Source organism: Dioscorea cayenensis, chromosome 10 (assembly GCF_009730915.1).
Source record: "Dioscorea cayenensis subsp. rotundata cultivar TDr96_F1 chromosome 10, TDr96_F1_v2_PseudoChromosome.rev07_lg8_w22 25.fasta, whole genome shotgun sequence".
Classification (NCBI taxonomy): Eukaryota; Viridiplantae; Streptophyta; class Magnoliopsida; order Dioscoreales; family Dioscoreaceae; genus Dioscorea; species Dioscorea cayenensis.
This window is the reverse complement of record NC_052480.1, coordinates 23,206,599-23,232,804: the sequence shown is the minus strand read 5'-3', so window position 1 is coordinate 23,232,804 and position 26,206 is coordinate 23,206,599. Positions and strand designations below refer to the sequence as shown.

Genomic DNA, 26,206 nt, shown 5'->3' with positions numbered 1-26,206 from the left:
CCGGCGGGGGGTTAAAGGGAATGTAAAATATAACGGAGGGTTGTCCGGGGTGTGCAAAAGTTAGAGGGAGTTTTTGGGAAGTTTTGAAAATGACAAGGGGTAAACAGTAATTTTCTCTTTTAAAAATAATAATAAATGAATAAATTAGTTTCATAAATAGCTCATGTTTTGACCGCAATAATTATTATTTTGATAAGTGCCATAACAATTGCATAATACAACGGATCATCACGCTGCAGTGGGTGAATAGGCATAAATGTAGAGTTAAAACCCACGATCCCACACTACACTGTAATAGTAATATTCACCTACTATGTTTAAAGGACCAGATATTATACACAATACTATTTAAGTAGATTTGGATAGATACCATGTGAAAGGAGTTGTATTTCTCCTTTTTAAGATTGCATAGTAGAGAAATTTATTAGTTCAATATGGTTCTTGCAAAATTTTTTAACCTGTATATAGTGAATTTTTTATTGCACCGTATGGTATCTCATCGAATTAATAAATCTCTATGAGGTTAATAAATCATCATAATTAATGCATCTTTTATTTCTGTTTATCTTTTGACAAACCCTTCAGTTGAGAGGTGCTTACAATCTATTATCAAAAAAAAAAAACAAGTGTGACAAATGCGTATGCTGTCAAGGGCTTACACCACCAAAAATTGATCATCTAACCAACTCGCACTCACATTTGTGCAAAAATTATACTATAAACCCTCAACAATTTCAAACCCAAGTATTAAGCTTTCCACAATAATGTATTCCGTAGTGGGGCGGAAGTAAATGTCCTTTGGCCATATTGTTAATACTCATGACCAACTTGGTAACAAAGTACATAATAACAAATATTGTCCTTTAAATTTTATATTTTCAATCAACTATCATGTTTGCCAATTTCATTGATATTGTTTGAAGGAGTGTAGGATCCTATCTTCATCCCCTTAACAAATCACTTTCTTTGTGAAGTCAGTGATGAACCAACCCTACGTAATTGTATTCGAAAAAGTGAATAAGATCATAACTGATCTACAGAGATGCCTATCATGTTAAAAAAGTGGAAGCAGTTGAAAAGCACATGCCTTGAAAGTTGAAAACGTTAGCACTTTTAAACTGTTCTCTTAATTAGAAAGCCTTTCAACATTAATAAAGTAACTTCAACTCAATGAAAACAACACTACACTTGTTCTTTCTCTTTAGTGGTATATTTGAGAGTTTTAAAAATAAATAATAAAAAAATCACAACTAACTTAACAAATTACATAGAAACAGACATAACATTTGTCGGAATAAAAATATGAAATATATAGATCTTAAATCCCATTATTGGTGAAGGCAAGACTAGACAATTTTTTTTTTTTAAATTAAGTGTGGATAAACCATAATTTTATTAAAATAAAAAAAAAGTACATGGGTGGAGACATCTCTCACCAGAGATGAGGGAGAACAAGTAAACAACAGTAAAAGGAATAAAAACGGGTAGCAGAGTCTAAGAAGACGAAAGATGTCGTCTGGCACCTCAAATCTGCTTAGACGGACGATCAGGGGGCCTACTCCTGTGCAGTCCCGCGGTAAGTGTCGCCAGCTGAATTGGCTTCTCTAGCGCTAAGGAAGTTAAGAGAGCGCTTAATTTTTTGCGAGGCTTCATTGAGAGATTGCTGGTGTCTATCAGCAGCTATTAAAAACCAAGAGAGAAGCATGTTAGCAGTTTTAGAAATAATATTGTAGTGCAGTAAAGCATTCATTTGGAAAATACGAGTATTTTGTTCTATCCAGATATTCCAAATAACAGCTTGAGAGATGAGGTCCCAAAGTAATCGGTGCTGAGAGTTAAGGGTTGTTAGCCAGGTGCTCCAAAGAGATGGAATTGACTGTGGGAAAGGAAAGAGGTCAGGGCATGAGAAAAGAAGTCCCAGATACGTTTAGAATAATCACAGTTGAGGAAAAGATGATTCAAATTTTCAGTAGCATTATGACAAAGAATACAGGTATCTAATGTGTTGTGAGATAAACACCCTTTCTTGAAAAGATTTGCAAGAGTAAAAATTTTGTCTTCCTCAGCGAGCCAACAGAAAAGAGTATTTTTACTTGGGCAGCGGGTTTTCTAGAAGAGAGGATAATGCGAGCTTCGCGGTCCACCATCAATAAGGAATTTGTAGAAAGATTTGACTGTGAAATTCCCACTTTTTTTCTAGGGCCCAACAAGTAATATCGTCATGATTAAGGGAACAATCGGGGATAATTTCCAAAAGTGAGGATAACAAATTAGGAGGGACAGAGGGGAAGAGTGTCTCCAGGTTATTACAAGATTGGGAAAATTGTATGATAGTAATACAAGGAAAAGTACATTAAGAGAATAGAAGCGGCCAGAGGTCTTTGAGCAGAAGCCCAGAATGCCAACGATCAAGCCAAAAAAAAGTGTTAGACCCACATTTGATAGTTTTGTTAAGGCAGAAATGGAATGCAGGCAAAGTGGAGACCACTCCTGCCCAAAAGAAAGATTTATTTCTACGTGGGGAATGATACAAGAGCCCTTTTGGGTCACTGATGGAATAGTTAGATTGAATGATTTTGGACAAGCAACTGTTTGGATGACAGGATAATTTCCACAACCACTTTCTGAGTAAAGCTTTATTAAATTCCAAAAGATTGAGAATTCCCCAGCCGCACATGTCACAAGGTCTCGTGATCCTATTCCAGGCAATCAAACTGATGCCTTTGGGGCCTAGATCAGGATCTTTCCAAGGAAATCTCTTTGGATTTTATCAATTTCATCAAGCACCAAAATAGGAAGTTTGAAAACCGACATCCAGTAGACTGAAATGGTGGAAAGGACACAGTTGATGAGAGTAAGACGACCACCAAGGGATAAGTAATTTGCTTTTCAAGGTGTGAGTCTAGCAAGAACCATATCAATGAGCTTAGCCCAGTCTAACTGTCTTAATCTCCGACCAGAGAGTGGAATCCCAAGATAAGTGATGGGAAGGCAGTTTCTAGAGCATTTTAGGATTCTAGCAGAGGAGTGATGCGATTAGAAGCCATAATTTGTAGAATACAAACAACTTTCGAATAGTTAATGGATAAATCAGAAGATCCCTCGAAAAGGTAAAGAATTAGCTTGATGATTTGGAGGTCTTCTTGTCCTCCAACAGAAAAGATTAGAAGGTCATCAGCATATTGAAAATGACAGATGTTGACCAACTGATTTAGTGGAACACCGATAAGAACTTTGGATCTAATCGCATGAGAGAACATAGCACTTATGACATCGGCGACAACAGCGAAGAGTAGAGGAGATAATGGATCACCTTGCCTCAAGCCTCTTTTACAGCTAACATAACCCTGGGTAGACCTGTTAATAATGAATTGAGCTTTGGCGGAACTAAGGATAGTATAGACCCAAGAAAGCCATTTAGGTCCAAATTAAGCCTCTGGCAACCAGAACTTCAAGGAGAAAGTTCCAATCTAAAGTGTCGAAGGCTTTTGCAAAGTCAACTTTGAAGACATAAACGAGAGTTTTCCGTTTCTGTAGGTTAAAGATAATTTCTTGGGCAATAACAATATTATCCGCAATGCATCTACCTTTAATAAAGCCAGATTGAGAGTCATCCACAAGAGCACTGATGATAGTGCTAAGTCAATTGGCAAGAATTTTAGATATAATTTTAAAGGTAGAATTAATAAGACTAATGGGTCTATAGTCCGCAACATCTCCAGGGGTGTTACTCTTCACAATGAGAGCAATATTGATCCAGTTAATACGCTCTAAGTTTAAGGAGCCCTCAAAAAAATCCCCACAAAGTTTAACTAAGGAATCTTGAAGGAGGGTCCAGTGTTTCTGGAAAAAGAGAATGGGAAAGCCATCTGGACCTGGGGTTTTATCAGGGTTGAGGTCGAACACAGCTTGCTTAATTTCATCAAGGGTGAAAGGATTATCAAGCTCGGAAAGATCCACTCTATCTTTATAAGCAAAGAGAAAATGCCAGTCGAGTAGGAATCTGTTAGGGATGGGGCTTCCATAGAGGGAAGGGAAATGTGCAGTGAAAATCCTGCCAATTTGATCAACGTCATCAAACCAATGATCGTTGTGAAGGATACGGAAAATATGATTTAAGTTTTTCCTACCATTAACAACTCGATGAAAAAATTTTGTGTTAGAATCACCTTCTCTGAGCCAGGTGATTCTAGATCGTTATTTCTAGTAAATTTCCTCCTGATTAAGGATCGTAAAAAGTTCAGAGCGGACTTGGGAGAGACGCGTGGATTCACCCTCTGAAAGGGGTCTACTTTCACTAGTAGTTTCAATAGAATTTAGTTCGGAGAGCAGACTGATTTTAAGAAGTTTAGAGGCACCAAAAGTGTTCTTGGACCAAAGACGAAGTTTAGATTTCAGGTGAGCTAATTTCTTAGAAAAAATAAAGGCTCCATAACCAACATGACTAATTTCCATCCACCAGTCTTGAATAAGAGAAATAATGTGGGGATCAATGTACCAGAATTTCTCAAATTTGAAAAGCCGGGAGCCTTTAAAATGGTCACCAAATTCAAGACAAATGGGTGTATGATAAAAACCAAATCTGGGGAGAACAAATTGAGTTGATCTGGGAAAAGAAGTGATCCAATTATAGGAATGAAGAAAGCGGTCAAGACGAACCCAGATAGGATTAGATTGACCATTGGACCAGGTGAATCTTCGCCCACTAATAGGTGGATCAATAAGATCAAGATCACTAAGGAGACTTTGAGATGCGGTTATGTCGCTTGGATTAAAAAGCCCATTATTTTTGTCATCAAAGGAAAACATAGTGTTGAAGTCACCGCAGATAACCCAAGGAATAAATATGAGGGTTTTTAAAGATTGAAGTTCATTCCAAAATTCAGGTCTGATGGAGCGAGAATTTGGACCATAAACACTAGTGCAAGCCCAAGTGGAGTTATTGAGTCGATTAGTGAATCTAATGGAGATGGAGAATGATCCTTTATCGATTAAATTGCCAAGAAATTTAGAGCCATCCCAAGCAATAATAATACCACCCGTAGTGCCCTGAGCTGGCAGGTAATCAAAGGAAATAATGCGATTGCCACCAATTAAGCGCTAGTGAGAATTATGAATTTCATGTAATTTTGATTCTTGATAACAAACAATGTCCGCAAAAGAGTTCAAAATAATTTTCTTGACAAGATGGCATTTAGAAGGTTTGCCTAAACCTCTAACATTCTAGAATAAGATTTTCATGAAAAATAGGTAAATTCTAGTATTAGATCTCGAAGGAGATCCAGGGGAATGTGGAGACTTAGAAGTTCTTTTAGTTTCAAGAGATTGAATTTTTTCTAGACATTTAGATTTATGCGAAGGTGAGCCTAGGAATTTAATGCCACAAGAATTACTGTAATTAAGTAGCTGAGCATCAATCCAAGAAGAAAATACATAATTGGCAATTAAAGGCGTACCTTCTCTTGGGTCTTCAAGAATTTTTTTCTTGGTGGATCGTGGAGGAATGGGAATAAACCCTACTTCTTCATTCTAGCGCCCGGAAGGTTTCTTGGGCCTGTTACTCCTTCTAATTTTCTTAGTGTCAGGGGGAGGATTTTTAGGTAAATTTTCTTCAAGGGCAATGGCAGTTGTGGAGGAATCTGGGATGACATCAGTCATTTGGACCTCAGCAAGATCCGTAGGTAGTGGATCTTGTTCAGAGAGGTTGAGACAATCGTCATCAAGAAAAAGATCATCATCTACCATGTCGTTTCCTAAGTTTTCCTCATCTTCACCCCAGTCGAGAAGTTCATCATCAGAGAGATCTTCTAGTGGAGAGTTCTGTGGAGTAGGGTCAAGAGCATGAAATTTATCAGAATTAATGCACGGGACAAAGGTCCAGTCTCCATGAATAAAATCCATTTATATCCATCAGGGATAGTGATTGACGAGGGGAGAGGTTTGAGGTGTGTAGGTAAATTCCCATGATCAGTAGGCTTCTGAGTAAGATCATCATGAGACGATAGAAGATCCTGAGTTGGAATAATGGGAACAAGCTTAGAAGCAACAAAGTTATCATCACGAGGCGAGGCATCCTTAGGATTAGGAGGAATAACAGTATCAGGGTGTTGATGATCTTGAGGAGTTAAGTCAACATCTGAAGGTGGATCAGGGGTGTGCGTATCTCGAGGCAGATCAGCTTTTATGGATGGAGGTGTGTGAGAATATTTATCTAGAGGCACAAGATCATGAAATGAAACAATAGAGTCAATGTCCTGACCACGATGTGATGAGCATCTATGGGAATCCTCATCACGAGACATTGATTGAGAGACAGGGAAAGTGCGGGAATCCAGGGAGAGGCAATCCCGAGGCACAAGTGACGGGTGCATGGATCCAAAAATAATCGGGGAATTCTCATCCCGAGGCAAGTCGATGGCTGTGGAGCATCCATCCGTTACGTTGCCACTGCATGGCAACAGAGTGTCGCCTTTCTCGGAAAACTCCCGAGACATCGCTGGAATCCTGGGCTTTCCGGTAAACTTTCGGTCAGCAGGAGAAGGGAGAGCAGCTCCCTGAGATCCGCTGGCAATTGATCTCGTTAGTTGGCCGAGAACGGAGCTGTGCTCTACGGTTTCGCCACTATAGGAAACAACAAGAGAATTAAAGGGTTCTTTGTCCTTGGGTTGCTTGGGGACATAAACCAAGTTGTGAGAAGCCGGGGCAGGAGCTGGGACCGGACCTTGCATAACCTTGGAGCGAAGGACGTGAGCACCATCGTCCTCCAGTTTGACAATAAAGCTATGAACACCGACGTCGACAGTGATCTCCACCGGGAAGGTTATCGAGGGTTTGAGTCTGACCAGAGTACGGAGGTATTCAAGAGAGATATGTTCCTTCTTTTGAACATAAATCAGGTCGCCAAATCCAGTAATTCCAGCAATGAAGTGGAAGGTTGGAGATCCAAATCCAGTTATAATTACCAGCCGTGGCCGCATGTGAGCCGAATTTCGCTGTCCAATGGGCAAGACTAATGCAACAAGGGCCGAGGGGAGAGTTCAGCACCATTGCTGCATCTCTCGCAAATGTCATCATGAGGACGAAGTCATTATTGAATGGAGTAATATGCTCACAAATATTAGGATTTAAGCAATGAGAGAGGGATGAATGAAGGGAACGGACGCTTGCATTACCGTAGAGGACATTGATTATAACCATCTTTTTGAGTTCTTCTTTAGATTTTAAGATGGCTTCAGTGATAGGCAGGGACACACGGAGAGAGGTCGGGGAAGAACGGGTAGGAACTCGAAGGAGAGGTTTAAGTTCAGTTGAGTGTCCCTGTGAAGTAAGCTTTGATCTAACTCTGGGTTTTTTGATGTCAAATCGAGGTGGGGGAATACGGAGTGGGAAACGGATTGCAAAGTGACCCACTCCAAAACAACGTTTACAAGTGAGTTGGTGCCTGCAGTCCTCGATCGAATGCCCGGATCTAAGACACTTGTTGCAGAATTCAACAGATTCCGGAGAACGGCATTGTTTAAGGGAGGCTGTAACGGAGGGGGAAGGGGCTCAGTGGTGGGTGGAGTCCGAGCTGCATCAGTGTAGGAGGTCCCCTCTCGCACCGAAGAGGCCTTAGAGATTGGAAAGTCCGGCGGGTTCTGCGGGTGAGGGAGAGAAAAACTGGAGTGATGGATGATAAGCCGAGGGTTTCTGTAGATTCTACCACGAAAACCACCACGAGGATGCCGATATCCACCAAATCCATCCTTAGCGCCATGAGAGCTCTCGCGAGAGCTGTTGAGAAATCTCATCGAGAACGGGTTTACTGTTGTCTGACAAAATTGATAATGTAAGTTAGTATGAAAATATTAAGGAAACAATTATCATGAGTGGATCATCCTGATAACTTATCAGGTTTCAAAATGTTGTTGTAGTTGCACAAGAGGAAATCAAGATTTCGTTTAATTGTACGTAGAGATGAAGTTATTTAATTTCATTTTGTTCTCCTTGAGGGTTGTACATTTTTAGGAACTTAGGAGTACACTCTCGAATACTAACGAGGGCATTTATGTTAGGTCATTTCATTTGTATTATTATTATTATTATTAAATATTTATTTTGATATTTATATAAATCTTACGATGACATATTATTTAGTTTTAGATGTTATAGTCCTTGTGTATTAAGTTAAACTTTTTATTCTTTATGAGATATACTTTGACGAATAATGCTTGTTGAATATTCTGGAATAGCGGAAACATATGTCATTGATACATCGATGAGATTGATGTATTCGAACATGACTCGCAAATAATCCAATCACATGAGTTTTACTTTTTTATTGTCAATGATTGGGATTGTTGATTATGATCATATGAGTGGACTTTAGAGATGAAGTATCATGATTATGATGTGCTTGTGACGTTTAGTCGGTTACTAGAATAGTTACACTTAATTAGTTTATCTTTTGGTAGAACCATCTAGAAGTGCGGTTGTGTCAAGCAATCAACAGTTTTTAGTGATCACCAAGAAGGAATTTTTTCTTTTGAAAATAAATGAATTAGTATCCTATGCAACATCAATAGGTGAGATTAGAAGACCTTGACTAAAACAATTAAATTAATCATGTGAGACACAAAATGGTAGATTTATAATTCTACTCTATTATGATTATTTGCATATGATCTAGTTCAGTGAGTTTGACAATTTTCATGGCTCTTACTCATTCAAGATACAAGAACGAAAGATTTATACATATATGGTAATCATTATCAAAAAGATTTTCATGTTTGATTGGGCTACGATATAGGGGCACGAGAGTTGGCTAGGTGTCACCCACATCATTTTGTATCCCCCTACTGCCAATCAGGACGAACCTAGAGAATCACGCTTAAAAGAATTGAGAATAAATCTTATTTTGAGTGTAGGTGCAAAATTGTCAATTTATAATTTGATTTCATGTAATAAAGTGAAATTGTATATTGATTTAGGGTCTTGTCTTAAGTTTAAATTTTAATTAAAGTTTAATAAAATCGAATAACTAATCAAAATTATAAGGGCTTAAAGACAAAAATTATTTTTATTGGTTTATGACTCGTATTTCTATTAGAATTTCAACATAGGAGTATGTTTTATCATGTTTTATGAAGTTTTTATAAATAAGTCTAATTTCTAATCCTAGATGAATGAATTCTATTTTCTGGGCGTGAGATCTTTGTTTGATGCTAGAAGGTCTAGAACAATCTGAGAAATAAGTTTGACACATCAAAACCAAGGAATTGAAACATTCAAAGGTAATCTTTAAATTAATTAAATTAAGATGTTCATTAAATCAATTAGTTGATATATCACAATTTTGATTTCGCATATTTTGATTGTTTTGCACAATTTTGCAATGTTTTCTAACATAGATATGTATAAAATAAATGTGTGCTTAATTTAATTATAACTAACATAAGTGGAAACCGATGCAATTAAAGATGTAATTATTTCTTACAAATAAAATATTCCAAATTATAACTCAAATTAGAGGATTCAAAGTTACTATAAAATGTGTTTGAGAGATTGTTTGAGCCACTTTCTTGTGAAAAAAAAACCCTGTAAAAGCAGCCCACACAACTATAGTATAAGTATAAAGTAACTCCACAAATTTACCGAACAAAAACTAATTTTTTAAGTGAATCTTAGGACTAATTGTTTATGTTACAAAATTTTTGGGGTTTTTATCGGCTCTGCATTTAGTATTAAGAGATTAAGTTTATTTAAATAGTAATAACTTATGAAATACAAAACAATTTATTTTAATTCTAAAATCTACAATAAAAAAAAAAACACAAACAAAGATAAAACTATAACAAAGAAATTTACTATTGCTCATAGTATATAATATGTACTCTTAGCATTTATAATTAAAAAATTCACCATGTTCTTGCCATCTTGCCATTTACTTATGAAGATTGATCAGATTAGGAGGGATTTCCTGTGGTATGGTCCGGACATTGACCAACCAACCTGTAGGTTGGTATGTTGGAAAAACTTATGTCGGTCTCGTGATCAAGGGGGTTGGGGGATCTTGGACTTGTTCTCCTTCAATCAAGCGCGTTGCTTGGGAAGTGGTGGTGTAAGTTCATGACGGACGAAGGTTGGTTAGGATCTAACGTGATTTAGTTCAATTATAACATATCAAGATGGAATTTGCTCCCTAGGATTTCGGGTCATATCTCCTACTTTTGGAAAGGAGTACTTACTTGCTTGCCAGCTTTTCGGAACCACGTTCTTCTGGAGATCAACTCGGGGTTGCATTCTGCTCATTGGAAGCTCTCTGGGAATGGGGTTTTCTCGGTGAAATCCTTTTATTATTTTATCTAGGGCGGGAGCTTACGTTGTCCGATTGCAAGATTCTATTGGCGTAGCTGCTGCCCTAGGAAGGTTGACTTGTTCAACTGGTTGGTTTGGAAGAATAAGGTTCTCTCTCTGGAGAATCTTGAGAAGCGACGGTGCAACAAGCTTCCCACAGCTACATGTGTCATGTGCCACTCTGGGGTTGAGACAGTAGATCACATGTTCATCCATTGTGCATTTGTTCGACCAATATGGGATTACTTCATTAGGTTGCTGCGGATACCTGATCAGCCTGATTCTATGTTCCATATCTGGGGCTTGTGGAGATCGTCTGTGCGACCACCTTTAAGGGTTATGTGTGACTTAGTGGTGAAAGCACTTGTGTGGAATGTTTGGCTTGCTAGGAATGATTGCATTTTTAATGCCAAGGTGTGTCATGTGCATGATATTATTATGAAAATTGATCGTATGCTTCTCTTCTGGTTCTCTTCAGTGTCAGATAGATGATTCTATGGCTTGCATCCGTCGCAGCTTGGAGTTCCTTGGACCTCAGGCCGAGGAGTCTTTAGGGACGTTGGAGGCTGAGGAGGTGCAAGGTCAGAGCGCAGAGTAGGGACCACTGACATTTGTCTCTGAGGATGCTGTTTATCCTCTTGTTATCTTGTTTCTGATGTTGTTCCTCTTGTTATCTTGTGTTCCCTGTCTCTGTTGTTTCTTTTGTGACCACATCTAGTGGTTTGTTGCTTGTGTTTCTTTGATCTTTGTTGTCGGCTCGACCTGGGTCGTGGATATTGTACTGTTCTTTTATAATAGTAAGTGGTTTATCCACCTTTAAAAAAAAAATCTATGCTTAAAAAATAATAATAATAAATAAATAAAGTGAAAATTGCCAAAAACACCTTGTAAGTTTGCAATATTGCCAAAAACACCCCGTTAGTTTTGCACTCCTCAAAAACCCCTTCCTTTTGAATACAATGATTTTTTAAACCCCCCAAACATCTAATAGTGATTGATAGAGTTAATTTGGAATTTTTTGGACGAAATTGTCCCTTGCGTGGGAAGTTGTGGCAAGTGTGACAGGGTTTTACTATAATGCCCTTGGGTGCAATGAGTTTCTATTTGAAAATGAAGCTTCTATTTAAAATATGAGGTATGAGGTTCTCTTTAAAAAATGAGTTTCCTGTTTAAAAAATGAGTTTTCTATTTAAAAAAATGAGTTTTTTGTTTAAAAAATTGAGCTTTCTGTTTAAGGAATGAGTTTTCTGTTTAAGAAATGAGGTTTCTGTTTAAAAAAATGAGGTCTCTGTTTAAGAAATGAGTTTTCTGTTTAAGAAATGAGGTTTTTGTTTAAAAAAATGAGGTCTCTGTTTAAGAAATGAGTTTTTTGTGGTGTATTTATCACCCCCAAAATCTCTTTATTGCAGTTGGGCTGGGCTAGTGAGACAAAGCATGCGGCTCACAATCACAGTCACGTTGCATGAAAAATGAGATTTCAAGTTCAGAGAAAAAGGTGCAACCTTTCGATGCCTTCGCTCGACGACGAGGAGCATGCGGTCTTCCCCGAGGTCGACGACGAAGAAGATGAAAGAGATGAGGTCGACGGCGGGGAAGGCGATGAAGGCGAAGGCGAAGGCGGGCGAGATCGAGCGCTCATCGGCGCCGCTTCCTCCCTCCGTTCACTCGCCACCAACTTAGGCACCATGGATCCAAACCCCGGAATGATTCCTAACCCTAAAGCTATTGCTATCCATGTTGCGGTCTCCGCAGTCGAGAATGGTTCCGTTCAAGTTCAGCCCGTCTTATCCGAGCGTCGCCATCGAAGACCTCACCACTCCGACCGCCGAGGAACGTCGCCAGCCGGATCGCCAACGCCGATAAAGATTTCTCCTTTAAGACCCCACACGAGCGAGCCACGCCGAGATCGCTCGCCCGGATCCCGGAGCTCGAGCACTCAGCGTTCGCGCGAGATCGGCGATGATGAGATACTCAATGTCCCTACTTAATGAGGTCTCCGTTTAAAAAATATGCTCTCTGTTTAAGAAATGAGTTTTCTGTTTAAGAAATGAGTTCTCTGTTTATATGCTTGTTTGTCTTTGTTTAACTATCGATGTTTTACATTTTAATATATTGCGTTTATATTTAAAAAAAGTGCTTAAATATCGTTGTTTCTATTTAAATATGTACTGAGTGCAACCTTTCGATGCCTTCGCTCGACGACGAGGAGCATGCGGTCTTCCCAGGGTCGACGGCGAAGAAGATGAAAAGAGATGAGGGTCGACGACGGGGAAGGCGATGAAGAGCGAAGGCGAAGGCGGGCGAGATCGAGCGCTACGTCGGGCGCCGCTTCCTCCCTCCGTTCACTGTCACGCGACTTAGGCGCCATAGATCGAAACCCCGGAATGATTCCTAACCCTAACCCCTATTGCTATCCATGTTGCGGTCTCCAGCGATCGAGAATGGTTCCGTTCAAGTTCAACCCGTCTTATCCGACGTCGCCACCGAAGACCTCACCACTCCGACCGCCGAGGAACGTCGCCAACCGGATCGCCAACGCCGATAAAAGATTTCTCCTTTAAGACCCCACACGAGCGAGGCCACCTCGAGATCGCTCGCCCGGATCCGGAGCTCGGCACTCAGCGTTCGCGAGATCGTGACGATGAGATACTCGATGTCCCTACTCAATGAGGGTCTCTGTTTAAAAAAATAAGCTCTCTGTTTAAGAAATGAGTTCTCTGTTTAAGAAATGAGTTCTCTGTTTATATGCTTGTTTGTCTTTGTTTAACTATCGATGTTTCTGTTTAATATATTGCGTTTATGTTTAAAAAAAGTTCTTAAATATCGTTGTTTCTATTTAAATATGTCTGAGTGCAACCTTTCGATGCCTTCGCTCGACGACGAGGAGCATGCGGTCTTCCCCGAGGTCGGCGAGCGAAGAAGATGAAAAGAGATGAGGTCGACGACGGGGAAGACGATGAAGAGCGAAGGCGAAGGCGGCGAGATCGAGCGCTCATCGGCGCCGCTTCCTCCCTCCGCTCGCCATCGCGACTTAGGCACCATAGATCGAAACCCCGGAATGATTCCTAACCCTAACCCTATTGCTATCCATGTTGCGGTCTCCGCGATCGAGAATGGTTCCGTTCGAGTTCGACCCCGTCTTATCCGACGTCGCCATCGAAGACCTCACCACTCCGACCGCCGAGGAACGTCGCCAACCGGATCGCCAACGCCGATAAAGATTTCTCCTTTAAGACCCCTGCGAGCGAGCCGCCGAGATCGCTCGCCCGGATCCGGAGCTCGAGACTCAGCGTTCAGCGAGATCGCTGACGATGAGATACTCAATGTCCCTACTCAATGAGGGTTTCGTTTAAAAAAATGAGGTCTTTGTTTAAAAAATAAGCTCTCTGTTTAAAAAATAAGCACTCTGTTTATATGCTTGTTTGTCTTTGTTTAACTATCGATGTTTCTGTTTAATATATTGCGTTTACGTTTAAAAAAGTGCTTAAATATCGTTGTTTCTATTTAAATATGTACGAGTGGCCAAGATTAATTGGTTTTATATCCAGGATTAATTTATCACGTAAATATTTGTTTTTCTCGTTTAAATATTAATGTTTTTTTGTTTAAAAAAATGAGTTTTATGTTTAAAAAAATTAGGTTTCGTTTAAAAAAATGAGTTTTTCGTTTAAGAAATGAGTTTTTTTGTTTAAGAAATGAGGGTTTACGTTTAAGAAATGAACTCTCGTTTAATAAATGAACTCTGTTTAAGAAATGAGTTCTCTGTTTAAAAAAATGAAAGTCTACGTTTAAGAAATGAGTCATACTAAAAAGGAATGCAAAAAAAGAATGAAAAAAATGTATGCAAAGGTTTAAGAGCGATGATGGAATTTCATAACGCAGGGGTAAAAAGGAGTGAAAACAATAAAGGAAGGGTTATCGAGGGTATGCAAAACTCACAGTACGTTTGGGAAGTTTTGAAATTATCGAGGGGTAAACAGTAATTTTCCCATAAATAAATAAATAAATAAATAAGAAATTAATTAAATACAAATAGAGAGAAATTAAAGAGATAAATCCTAATTTAATTAAAAATTTAAGTTCATTTGATATTTAATTTTTTACAAGGCCGGCCACACGGCAATGTCCGGTCATCTAAAGCCCAATAGGTTTATGCCATGTAGGATCCGTGACGCGACGGTGAGGGGGTATTTTGGTAAAGTTGCCTTGAGATTTAGTGCAAGATTTCAAGAATATCTTGTTCTATCTTTCACGCACGCATGGTTGTGACAAGGGTAATTTTGTAAATTAATAAATAGATTTTAAGTTATTAAAAAAAATATTAATGAAAATCAGGTTCAGGCACAAGCTCTAGTTTTTCATATATTGGATCGCAATCTCGCCTTCAAAGACGACCCTTTTGCTGCGGCCGAGGCGAGGAGCTCCGCCATTGGAGGTTCTCTCGATCCCTCCTCTGATTTATTGCCGATCAGGATTTTGCTTCTTTGTTTGTAGATCCGGATTCAGGTCGCTGTCTCTCTAGATCTGTTTTGATCCAGTTGATCTGCGTTTTAATTTGGGAAATAATTTTTTAGAATAGTCTTTGACTATGTTTTGATTCATATTTTATTAGGTTTTTTCTTATGAATCGGGATGAGTTTGTTGATCGATCTATTCTTTGTTTTTTTCTTATAAAAAAATAATTTTGTTTTGATTTTGCCGATACTTTTAATTGATTATTGATAGATTTATGCGATTTTTTCTGATTTGGATTTGTGGTGATTGAATTTCAGAGATATCTCGTGTGTTCAATGTCAGATGAATTGTTTGAATAATTTTCTCAAAGATCTATGAAAAGAGGCTTTTTTTTTTTTATTGAGGTATTAGGGTTCTTTTTTATCCATTACTTGCGGCATTCTGATCTTTTGATCTAGACAAATAAAAAGGGAAAACAAAAATTGAATTTTTAACTTGTGTGCGACTTTTCAATATATGGGATCACATGCTTGTATTTTAATCTTCAAGAGATCTCTTGTTTGATGTGTAAGTTGGGAACTTGGAGCAGAAAATTGAAAAATGTCCTATTGATGCAGGCTTTGTCAAGTATGGCATCTGCACCAGCGTCGTCAGGATGGCTGAAGGGAAAAGTGAAGGCTGTCCCTTCAGGGGATTGTTTGGTTATCATGGCGCTCTCCAAAGCAGAGATCCCTCCTGAAAAGTCCATCACTTTATCTTCTCTAATTGCTCCTAGACTGGTATAGTTTCAGCCAATTGTTGCTTATCATGTCTTCTTTACCATTGTTAGGTTAAAGTTCGTTGGTAATTGTTATTAGAGCTTGATTACGGAGGAAAATATGCTTCAATGAATGTGATGATAAGGCAGATAACTAAAACCACAAATGTTGCTAGAAATATAGCTGTTTTCCATACATTTCTTGATATTAATCACCGTAGTAGTGCAACCAGTTTTTTTGGGATGAATTCTTTTCTAATGCCAATGTACCTGTCATCCTGGCTAACCTTTTATGGATTTGACTCTTAGTTGCAGACAGATATAAGCTTGTTTTATAGTTGGACAAATTGGATACACTTTGTTTCTCAGAAGATAATTCTAATGGTTTATTACTAACTTTTGTTTTGTTCTTGTGTGTTTCACTTTGCAGGCTCGTAGGGGTATTGCTGATGAACCCTTCGCATGGGAAAGCCGTGAATTTTTAAGGAAGCTTTGCATAGGAAAGGTTGCTATTTTGAAGCATGCCCTCTTCATGTGTTGCAATAATTATGTTATTTTTTGAACTAGATATGTGATTATTGTCCTGTATGATTTATTTTATAGGAGGTTACCTTCAGAGTAGATTACACTGTTCCATCTATTGGCCGAGATTTTGGTTCTGTTTTCCTTGGAGACAAAAATGTTGCAACGCTGGTTGTTTCAGAGGGGTGGGCAAGGGTAAGTGAAGAATGCTCATGCCGTTTACTTTGTTTTTTGGTTCATGGAAATGCGACTGATCTTTGACTTGTGTCATTCCTCAAACATGATCAGGTTAGGGAGCAAGGACAGCAGAAAGGCGAAGTTAGCCCCTTCCTATCTGATTTGCAGCATGCTGAGGAGCAAGCTAAGCAACAAGGTGTAGGCCGCTGGAGCAAGGTTAGTATATTTTTGTTGTATGAGTTCTGTGGAGCCAACTATTTTGCCTGGTTATCCAAGGACCTGATTGTGATCGATGTATGGCCTTACAATGCTTTACAAGCCATACTGTTTCAAGTAGCAATCAGCCATAGAACCTGATGGCTACCTCTTCTATGGTTGCTATAACCATATCAAGTATAATACTACTAATGATGGGAAGAGTGAGAAAAGAAATCAGTGGTCTTGTGACTATTTTTTCTAATGATTTGTTGGGAATGTAGGCAGCTGGTGCTTCTGAGGCTTCCGTAAGAGACCTACCACCATCAGCCATTGGTGATGCCAGCAGTTTTGATGCAAATGGACTCTTGGCTGCAAACAAGGGAAAACCCATGCAAGCCATTGTAGAGCAGGTTCGTGATGGCAGCACTGTCCGTGTATACCTGCTCCCAGAGTTTCAATATGTTCAAGTTTTTGTCGCAGGAATTCAGGTAATACCTCTGGTTTTGTTCTAGCGTTTTTCCTTAGTATTAGCCTTTCCATGAATCCATACCAAGAAAATCTTTTCCTGTGTAATATCAGTCTCCATCTATGGGAAGAAGGGTTGCTGTAGCAGCCATTCCGGATCCTGAATTAATTACTGAGGATGCAAATGGAGAAACTTCCGCTAAGGGCACACCATCACTTACATCAGCACAGCGGCTGTCTGCCTCCACAGCTACATCTACCGAAATTGCTCCTGATGCATTCGGGAGGGAAGCAAAACATTTTACAGAAATTCGTGTCTTGAACAGAGATGTTAGTCCTTCGCATCCTTAAGCATTCCAGTTTTAGCTTTTTCATCATTCTTTTTATCTGTCAGTCACCTCATTCTCTTGTGACCTTTCAGGTCAGGATTGTTCTAGAAGGTGTGGATAAATTCAATAACTTAATTGGCTCTGTATATTATCCTGATGGTGATACAGCAAAGGACCTTGCTGTGGAACTCGTGGAAAATGTATGTTTCTATCTCTGGGATGATATATTATCAGGGCTCTCTGATAAATGAAGTTTGTTTTCATGTGTAAAAAAAGAAAAGTGCTATGTTGGAATAAATTGCATTTTTGAGTCTAGCTTTCCAAGATGCAATAAATATTGCCGACACAGGGAATGTTATTTTTATTTACATCATTTGTGTTGTATTCCATTGTCTTAGTTCCTTTTTTGCATTTGAAATTTTTTAAGTCAGTCCTTATAACTTAACAGCCATAAGAATATGGTTATTTCAACTGAAATGGAGGTCCACTTGTATTGTGTAGGGTTTAGCAAAGTATGTGGAGTGGAGCGCGAATATGCTTGAAGGCAGTGCCAAAAAAAAACTGAAGGATGCTGAACTTCAGGCAAAAAAGAATCGGTTGAGAATGTGGACAAACTTTGTTCCTGCGGTGACAAATTCTAAAGCTATCCATGGGCAAAACTTCACAGGAAAAGTAGGTTCTCTATAGTGAAATTTATGTCTCCGTTGACCATCAGTACTTATACAGCACTTTGCTGTCTCTGGCTATCTGTAGGTGGTGGAGGTTGTGAGTGGAGATTGCGTAATTGTTGTGGATGATGCTACCTCTGCTGAACGACGTGTCAACCTTTCAAGCATCAGGGCCCCTAGATTGGGTCGCCGAGATGAAAATTTAGAAGGCTTAAAGCCTGAGGAGTTGCGCGAACGGGTTTTCGCTAGAGAAGCAAAGGACTTCTTGCGTTCACGTGTTATTGGGCGCCAGGTACAAACTAGATTTTGCAGTTTCCTTTTGCTATGAATTTTGAGGTTGATAGATTTTTGCATGCTACAATTGTTTGTATATTCTCAGGTGAATGTATCAATGGAGTATTCTAGGAAGGTTGGTGGAGTGGATGCACCAAATCCAGTAGCTGCATCTGGTGCAGATGATTCTAGAGTACTAGATTTTGGGTCTGTCTTTGTAACATCTCCAACAAAAGCCGATTCTGCTGAGACACTTCCATCTCCGTCTCCTAGCCAATCAGCTGGAGTAAATGTTGCCGAACTGATGGTTGCTTATGGCTTTGCCACTGTCACTAGACACCGAGATTTCGAGGAAAGGTCAAATCACTATGATGCTCTATTGGCAGCTGAAACACGGGCTATCAATGGGAAGAAGGGGTTACATTCTAAAAAGGATCGGCCGCCTATGCACATAAAAGATCTGACAATGGTACCAATCATCAGTTTACCAACTCTGTTGTTTTTTGAAGCTCTTTTTCTTTCATTTGATGCAATTTTCAATGTATTGTCTCTTCAGGCACCAACAAAACAAGCCAAAGAATTCTTGCCATTCCTGGCACGCAATAGAAGACTTCCTGCTGTTGTCGAACACATCTTTAGTGGCCATCGGTTTAAATTGGTTATTCCTAAGGAAACATGCAGCATTGCCTTCTCATTTTCTGGTGTTAGGTGTCCTGGCCGTGGTGAGCCTTTTTCAGATGAAGCTATTGCTTTCATGAGAAGAAGAATACTTCAGAGAAATGTTGAGGTGCTAAATTTGCCTTTATTCTTTGTATTTTCCCTTATTTTTCTTTTAGTTTATTTGATGTTTACTTTCTACACAGGTGGAAATAGAAACAGTTGATCGGACCGGGACATTCCTGGGCTCCATGTGGGAGTCCAGGACCAACGCAGCTGTGCCTCTCCTAGAAGCAGGACTGGCAAGGCTCCAAAGTTCATTTGGTTCTGACAAGATTGCAGATGCCAACCTCCTTGGTCGAGCTGAAGAATCAGCGAAACGGCAGAAACTGAAAGTAGGTCATAATGAGCATATACTTGCATTTTTTAAGCTTCATAGAAGCTAGCTTTTAACTCTTCAAACTTTATTCATTTTCCAGATATGGGAGAATCAGACTGAAGGGCATGAAGTGGGTAATGGCACAACATCTGAAGGAAAACAAAAGGAAGTACTCAAGGTACTGTCAAACAGCAACTATTGAATTGCCCACTTCATAGTTCAATTGACCATATCTTATTTTCTTCTATATGAATTCAGGTTGTTGTCACTGAAGTCTTGGGTGGTGGTAAATTCTATGTTCAAACTGTAAATGACCAAAAAATAGCTACTATTCAACAGCAGCTTGCTTCACTGAACCTGCAAGAACCTCCAATGATTGGTGCATTCAAACCTGCAAAGGGTGATATTGTTCTTGCACAGTTCAGTCTTGATAATTCGTGGAACAGAGCCTTGGTACTAAAAATACCCTTTTTTTTTAAGACTTCACTTTTTATCATTGATGAGGTTTTACAATCATTCTTAAATTTTCCTGTTCATCCATTCATTTCACTATCAGGTTGAATCTGAGAAATTAAATTCCGATTTCAGTTGAATCTGAGGCATATCTGTTTTGGGCCAAACTTAAAAAGCATTAATGCATGATTCCAAACTCTTATATAATGGTCGTATTGATAGTCATCTGTTTTCTTGAGCTTCTCTTGTGGTATTTGGTTTTCTATGTATTTCTAGATATTTATTAGTGATGATATCGAAGAGTAAGACCACTTCTCTTTAAGAAATCCCGAACTAGGCCAATATAAAATCTTTGTCTGATCTACTTTATGTTTGAACACAGTTGCAGTGATTGGAGTTCATACTTATGCTCATGTTGATTAGGCAACTATAATCATTTATGTGTTTTTGATATGAACAAGATCTTCTGGTTTTGATATTGGAATTTTTATGCTCACGTACAGATTGTTAACACACCACGAGGGGCTGTGGAGTCTCCAAATGATGCATTTGAGGTCTTCTATATTGACTATGGGAACCAGGAGGTGGTTCCATTCAGTCGCTTACGGCCTCTTGATCCCTCTGTCTCTTCAGCACCTGGGTTGGCTCAGCTTTGCAGTCTTGCATACATAAAAGTCCCAGATTTGGATGATGATTTCGGTCTTGAAGCTGCAGAATATTTCAGTGAGTGTACTCTAAACACTTCAAGGGAATTCAGAGCTATGGTTGAGGACAAGGACACTTCTGGAGGAAAGGTGAAAGGACAAGGAACCGGAACGGTTCTGATTGTGACTTTGGTTGATGTTGAAGCTGAATCTAGCATTAATGCTGCCATGCTAAAGGTTCGATCTACTCCTTAACCGTTCATACATACATTATATTGCTGTTTGTCACATCTTTGGAGATTGTTAACATGAGAATGGTTTTCTAATATGCAGGAAGGTTTGGCAAGGCTAGAAAGAAGGAAGAGATGGGATACAAAGGAAAGGCAGTCGGCTCTTGATAATCTCGAAGAGTTCCAAACTAAAGCGAAGAAAGAGAGGCTGAAGATGTGGCAGTACGGGGATGTCCAGTCCGACGATGAAGACTCCGGCCCACCTGCAAGAAAAGCCGGTGGTCGTGCTTGATCAAAGTTTCATTAACAATGGTTGAGTTAAATTCACGTAGGTTCAAGCATGAGGGAGGGAGAACTTTTGAGGATTTAAGTTATCACTAGACTCACCTGAACTTCTTATATATCCTTTTTGTTTTGGTTGTTCTTCTTATTTTTTTCTTCGCTGTTTTTCTGTTAGTTTGAAGAGACATTGGTTTATTTACATCTCCAATAAGTCAATCGCAGTGTGATGATGCCTCTCTACAGGCTCAGTGATTGCCAGCGTACTTGAGATAATTTAGAGAGCATGTAACAAACTGTTGTTTTTTTAAGTTAGATTTTCAGTAATGTAAACTAGAGACAGCTTTTCTGTTACTCATATATGCTTCACTGTCTTCACAATTCTTTCTTTCCTTCTGGGATTTATTAAAACAGATGAGGACCTGATAAACTCTCGTAGATGACCAAAAAGAGCTTTGATTTTGTCAAATTCTTTATAAAATCCCATCAAAATTACTTGTGACCACGATTTAGGTCCTGGTAGGATGTCAACGGGGCGGGGATTTACCGGGGGATACATTCCCCGGCCCCGGCCCCGATTTTCCACCCCTATCTCCGGCCCCGAATCCGAATACGGGGATTTTTTTTTTCCGTCCCCGTCGCCGCGGGGATTTTTCAGTTTTGGGGATTCCCCGACCCCGACTAATAAATTAAATTATTATTATTATTTAATTTAAAATTTATATTATTAACGGGATTTATTTTACCCTTTTTTTGAAAATCCTATGAAAATGGGAATAATTATGCCATTTTCCTAAAAAACACTTAAAACCGGTATAACAATTACCGTTATACCTAAACTCGTAAATAATTAAAAATATGTCTATTTTAGAAATTAAATAAAAAAATTGCATTTAAAATATTTTAATTCCTTAACTTAATCCATTTAAATAAACATAATCCATTAACTTAAATAGATAAAATATATTTAAATAGAATATTAAATAAATTTATTAAATATTAAATAAATTTATTAAATATTAAATATTAAATATGTCTATTTTGTTTAATTTTTATTTAGATATTTCATATTTATAATATATATATATATATAAATTAAATATTTATTATTTCGGGGCCGGGGCGGGGCGGGGAGGGTATTCCCCGACCCCGGCCCCGACCCCGACGGGGAATTTTTTCATGCCCCTGGCCCCGGCCCCGACCCCCGAAAAAATTCCCCGACCCCGGCCCCGACGGGTCGGGGAATCGGGTTCCCCATCGGGGCCGGGGCTCATTGACATCCCTAGGTCCTGGTATGGATTATTTTTTAATTATAATTAAATTTTTATTTTTATAAATTTTCTTGTTCCCACCATTGGAGGCCAGGATGATTCTTGACAGGGTCGGGAATGGGGAATCTTCGTCCTTGAATATATAATTTTAATAATATATATAATATATTTGATGTGTTTAATAAATATAAAAATAATCAGGGATAAAAAATCCCTGAACCCTGGTAATCCCACGGGGATGAGAACAAAATTTTTTTTTTTTTTCGAATCCTTATTCGAAGACAGGGTCAGGGAATACATCCCGTGAATCCTCACATTGGCATCTTAACTATGCAAATTACAGGTCATGATTGGTCAATTTTGAAACTATATGAACACCGTTAAGTTATTTTATTATATTATATATATATATATATATTTTTTTGATGATATAGGCAACATATGCGCACATCTTTTTGGTGTTTTTAATTTTATTTTCTATCTTAAACGTTTTCATAACCAGACTATCAACTTTGTTTCCACTGTACCAACTTTCAAAGTGGAACTTGCCGCTTGCTAGTCAAAGGCATTCCTCATTAATTCATTTAGTTGATATAAGACGGTAGAAAAAAGAAGAAAGAGAAATCAAACTGAATCCTTTGACTGGTAAAAAAAAAAAAACCAACAGGAGAAGTTGGAATTGGTCATGTTTTTCTATTTGATCATTCATGCATGTCCTTTTGTTTACATAAGTCGGCTGTGGAGAACATATGTGAAATAATGGTGCTGTGTGCGCTGCTAATTCTAGATACTCTTTTGTTCTTTTAATTCAAGAGGATTGAGACTTGCATGCGCTTCTTAAATTTAGTCTTGTTCATCACGTGTTTTTGTCTGTTTATGTAGTTTCTTTTTTTTAATTAAAAAATTACAACAAAAATCATGTGGTGTTACACACTTAAAAAAATTGGTATTTTTATTTTTTATTTTTAATTTAAAGAATGTGTTTTATTCGGTTAAAAATAAGGAAAAGTAATTTCGGCAATTCACTTAAATCTCCATTTTGTATTTTTTTCTAAAATATTCCATTAAAAAGTATAAAAATTAATTAGAATTAACTATAAAAAATATTATTCTAAGTTAACTGAATAAAACACATGAATAGGGATTAACATCAAGTGGGTGTAACACTGTTAAGTAAGAATTGATATATCTTTTCATTTTTTTAACTGAATAAAACGCATATTTTAAAAATAAAAAATAAAAGCATTTTTTTTGTAACTTTGTGAAACTGCAATTTTTTTATATTTTTTTTTGAAGAAAAATATAAATTTTAGTTTTTGGATTTGATAAACTCATCTAACAATATTATTATTTTCTATATTTTGATTCTTTATTTGTGATGTTTGTGAGGACATGGAAGAAGTTTTTCACTCTCTCTTGCAAATTTTTTTTTAATAAAATAAATAAATGATAATTTATTGAGAAGAATTCTTGCCAATTCTTTTATAAAATATAAAATATATATATATATATATATATTTGTTTTTAAGAAAAATAAAACACTTAATCTTCAGTTTCACACGGTTTTCATTTTAGTCCAAGTACTCGATCACGTGGTGCTTAAAAGGAGAAGAAACATTTTTTCATTTCACCCGCCTTTTGTTTGACCCAAATTTTATTATTTAAAAAAATTCCTGAAATAACGTTTAGTGAATGATATTAATTTTTTTTCAATAAAATCTAAAAATTAAAATTAAAAAAATTGGATAAATCACCCAAAATATCATTAAAAAGAAACTAACAACCTAATGATAACCATCAGCAATTAGCCACCAGGGAACACCGGTGAAAATAACAATAAACAAACAATAAAAAAAAGGAAAAAACCCCCACAAACTAGACCAAACGAAGAAACAAAATTACAAAGATCACCCATGCAAAACAACAAGAATAGAAAGAGAGCAAAAGAATAGACAAAGGACATCAACAAAACAAAATAGAAGGAATCCAAAAAGAGCCCCAGTCGGGGGTGCAGGAGAGAGCAAAACACCATTTCAATATTAATTATTATTTTTTCAATAAAATTCAAATTCAAACTGATTAACAAAAATATATATAATAACAATATATAATCGTTCACTTGACCGATACTTGCTTAGACATTAGGGTCAAAACCCGCCCTCATGTATTGTTCATGATGCACTGTTTATTAGGTACCCAATACTCTAGACTATTGTCCATTGAGTCTTAGTGTGGGTTTCTGCGAGAAAAATTGCATTCTCTACTCTTCCAAAGTTGTATGGCATGGGGTTTTAATATTTTGGGATTATAGTACATGATATATTATCTCGAGAGCACATGGTAGACCTCTTTGTGTTAACCTGCCCCACATGGGGGGTTATTAAACATCCATAATTGACTCTTTCAATCATAATTCATCCAATCTGAAGCTTAGGGGGCAAGAAGCTCATTAAAAGATAAGATTAAAGTCTTTGAATGCCGATTTTGTTGAAGTCGAGTATATTTCAATCACATCCTATATAAGGAACCCAAAATGCAAGGCCTATAACACCTATATGTTCTCCTTACATTCTAAATAGTGCAAACACAAGCTCTATAACATTTGTGCTCTTATCTTGCACGACCTAAAGTTCAAACTTGCCAAGAAAGACCTTACGCACAAGATCTATACCAATACACCAAATCGCCATTTGCTATTTTTCATATATACTTATATATAATTTTATTAATTTACATAGAATTTATATTATATCATAATAAGATTTGAATTTATCATGTTTATATTTTTTTTCTACTCTCATCTACCCCTCTTATCTTCTCCATTTTTATCTTATATCTGTCATATTCTAATTAATCATCCATATTTATTTATTTGTTGATAATCTTTATTTATTTTCTTTTAAACGTAAGGTGTTAATCCAACACCACTCGAGTAAACCGTTGAAAAGAAAAAAAAAAGCAACAACTAGACTAATCAAATCATTAAGAATAATAGTAAACCATCCCTTATCTTATCTCCACCACTACTACTACTACTACCTTTCTATGCAACGACCACCTTGCAATCAAACTACTACTACCTTTAAAAATATATATATAACAAACCAATTAAACCTATCAATCATCCCACATTTCCAACATGGGATTCAAATTTCTCTCACTCCAATCAGCTATCCCTTTGTGCTTCCACCTCACCGGAGCTCCATGCAAGACCTACAACAACGACGTCGATGACGACGACGACGACCACCACCACCGCCGCCGACGGGGCAAGTCTCGTGTTATTCGTGTTATCGGATCCGACTGTCGGGTTCGGGTCTACGACAAACCCGTCTCGGTAGCGGATCTAATGAGTGAGAACCCGTTCCATTTAGTGTGTAGATCCGATAGCTTCTTTATCGGGCAACGGGTCCCAACCCTTTCTCCGGCGGAACTCCTCAAGCGTGGCCATAGCTACCTCCTTCTCCCTGCCACCTTCTTTCACTCCGACCTCTCCTTCCTCAATCTCGTTTCATCCCTTGCTTGCCCTGTCATCACACCCTTGAGACCATTTGATATCAAGAAAACGGATTCCGGTTCTCTTCAGGTGAGAGTTTCGGATGAGTTCTTGGAGAAGATGGTATTGAAGCAAGAGGATGATGAGAAGAAGAAAAGAGAGGTTTTGAGAGTTTGCAGCACTGTTGAGCTTGAGAAGGATTACAAGCAGCTTGTGAGGTGTAAGTCTAAGCATTGGAAACCCAAGCTTGAAACCATTAAAGAGAGTTCCACTGAGAGTAATTATAAGAGATCAGCAGCTGGCCGTGTTAAAGTTTTCAGTAGGATTAAGAGAAGAAAGAAGAAGAATAAGAGCAAGATATTCAAGCCTGCTGCTTCTGCTGCTGTAACTGCTATAAGTTGTACTAGTACTACTCCAAGTTGATTAATTCTTCATAGAAAGTTCATGTATAATATATTAATGAATAACAATATTTCAGTAGTTTTAATTAGTTGCAGTTTAATTAATTATTGCGCAAGTTTGTAATTTCTTCATTTGTGATCTTTAATCATGTTACACAAAGAGAGAGAAGAAGAAGAAGAAGAAGAAGAAGAAGAAGGAGAAGAATGGAGTTGATAG

The 26,206-nt window shown here is 38.0% G+C and overlaps 2 protein-coding genes across 3 annotated transcripts; both read left to right on the top strand.

The window, feature by feature from the left end:
- Positions 1-14,683: 14,683 nt before the first annotated feature.
- LOC120270427 (ribonuclease TUDOR 1-like) lies at positions 14,684-21,197 on the top strand. 2 transcript variants are annotated; one of them, XM_039277434.1, is made up of 17 exons: positions 14,684-14,770; positions 15,408-15,569; positions 15,978-16,052; positions 16,151-16,264; positions 16,358-16,462; positions 16,726-16,932; positions 17,024-17,239; positions 17,331-17,438; positions 17,740-17,910; positions 17,992-18,198; positions 18,286-18,648; positions 18,736-18,966; positions 19,043-19,231; positions 19,316-19,393; positions 19,474-19,668; positions 20,172-20,549; positions 20,646-21,197. In XM_039277434.1, the coding sequence occupies exons 2-17, from the start codon at positions 15,420-15,422 to the stop codon at positions 20,832-20,834; spliced, it is 2,976 nt and encodes a 991-aa protein (XP_039133368.1). In that variant the 5' UTR covers positions 14,684-14,770; positions 15,408-15,419; the 3' UTR covers positions 20,835-21,197. The 2 variants fall into 2 exon arrangements, with proteins under 2 accessions (XP_039133368.1, XP_039133367.1); XM_039277433.1 differs by having other exon boundaries at positions 14,694-14,841.
- A 3,965-nt stretch (positions 21,198-25,162) lies between these two features.
- LOC120270861 lies at positions 25,163-26,078 on the top strand. The gene has a single exon (XM_039277928.1). It carries the CDS (start codon positions 25,232-25,234, stop codon positions 26,009-26,011), a length of 780 nt encoding a protein of 259 aa, XP_039133862.1. The 5' UTR covers positions 25,163-25,231; the 3' UTR covers positions 26,012-26,078.
- Positions 26,079-26,206: the final 128 nt, after the last annotated feature.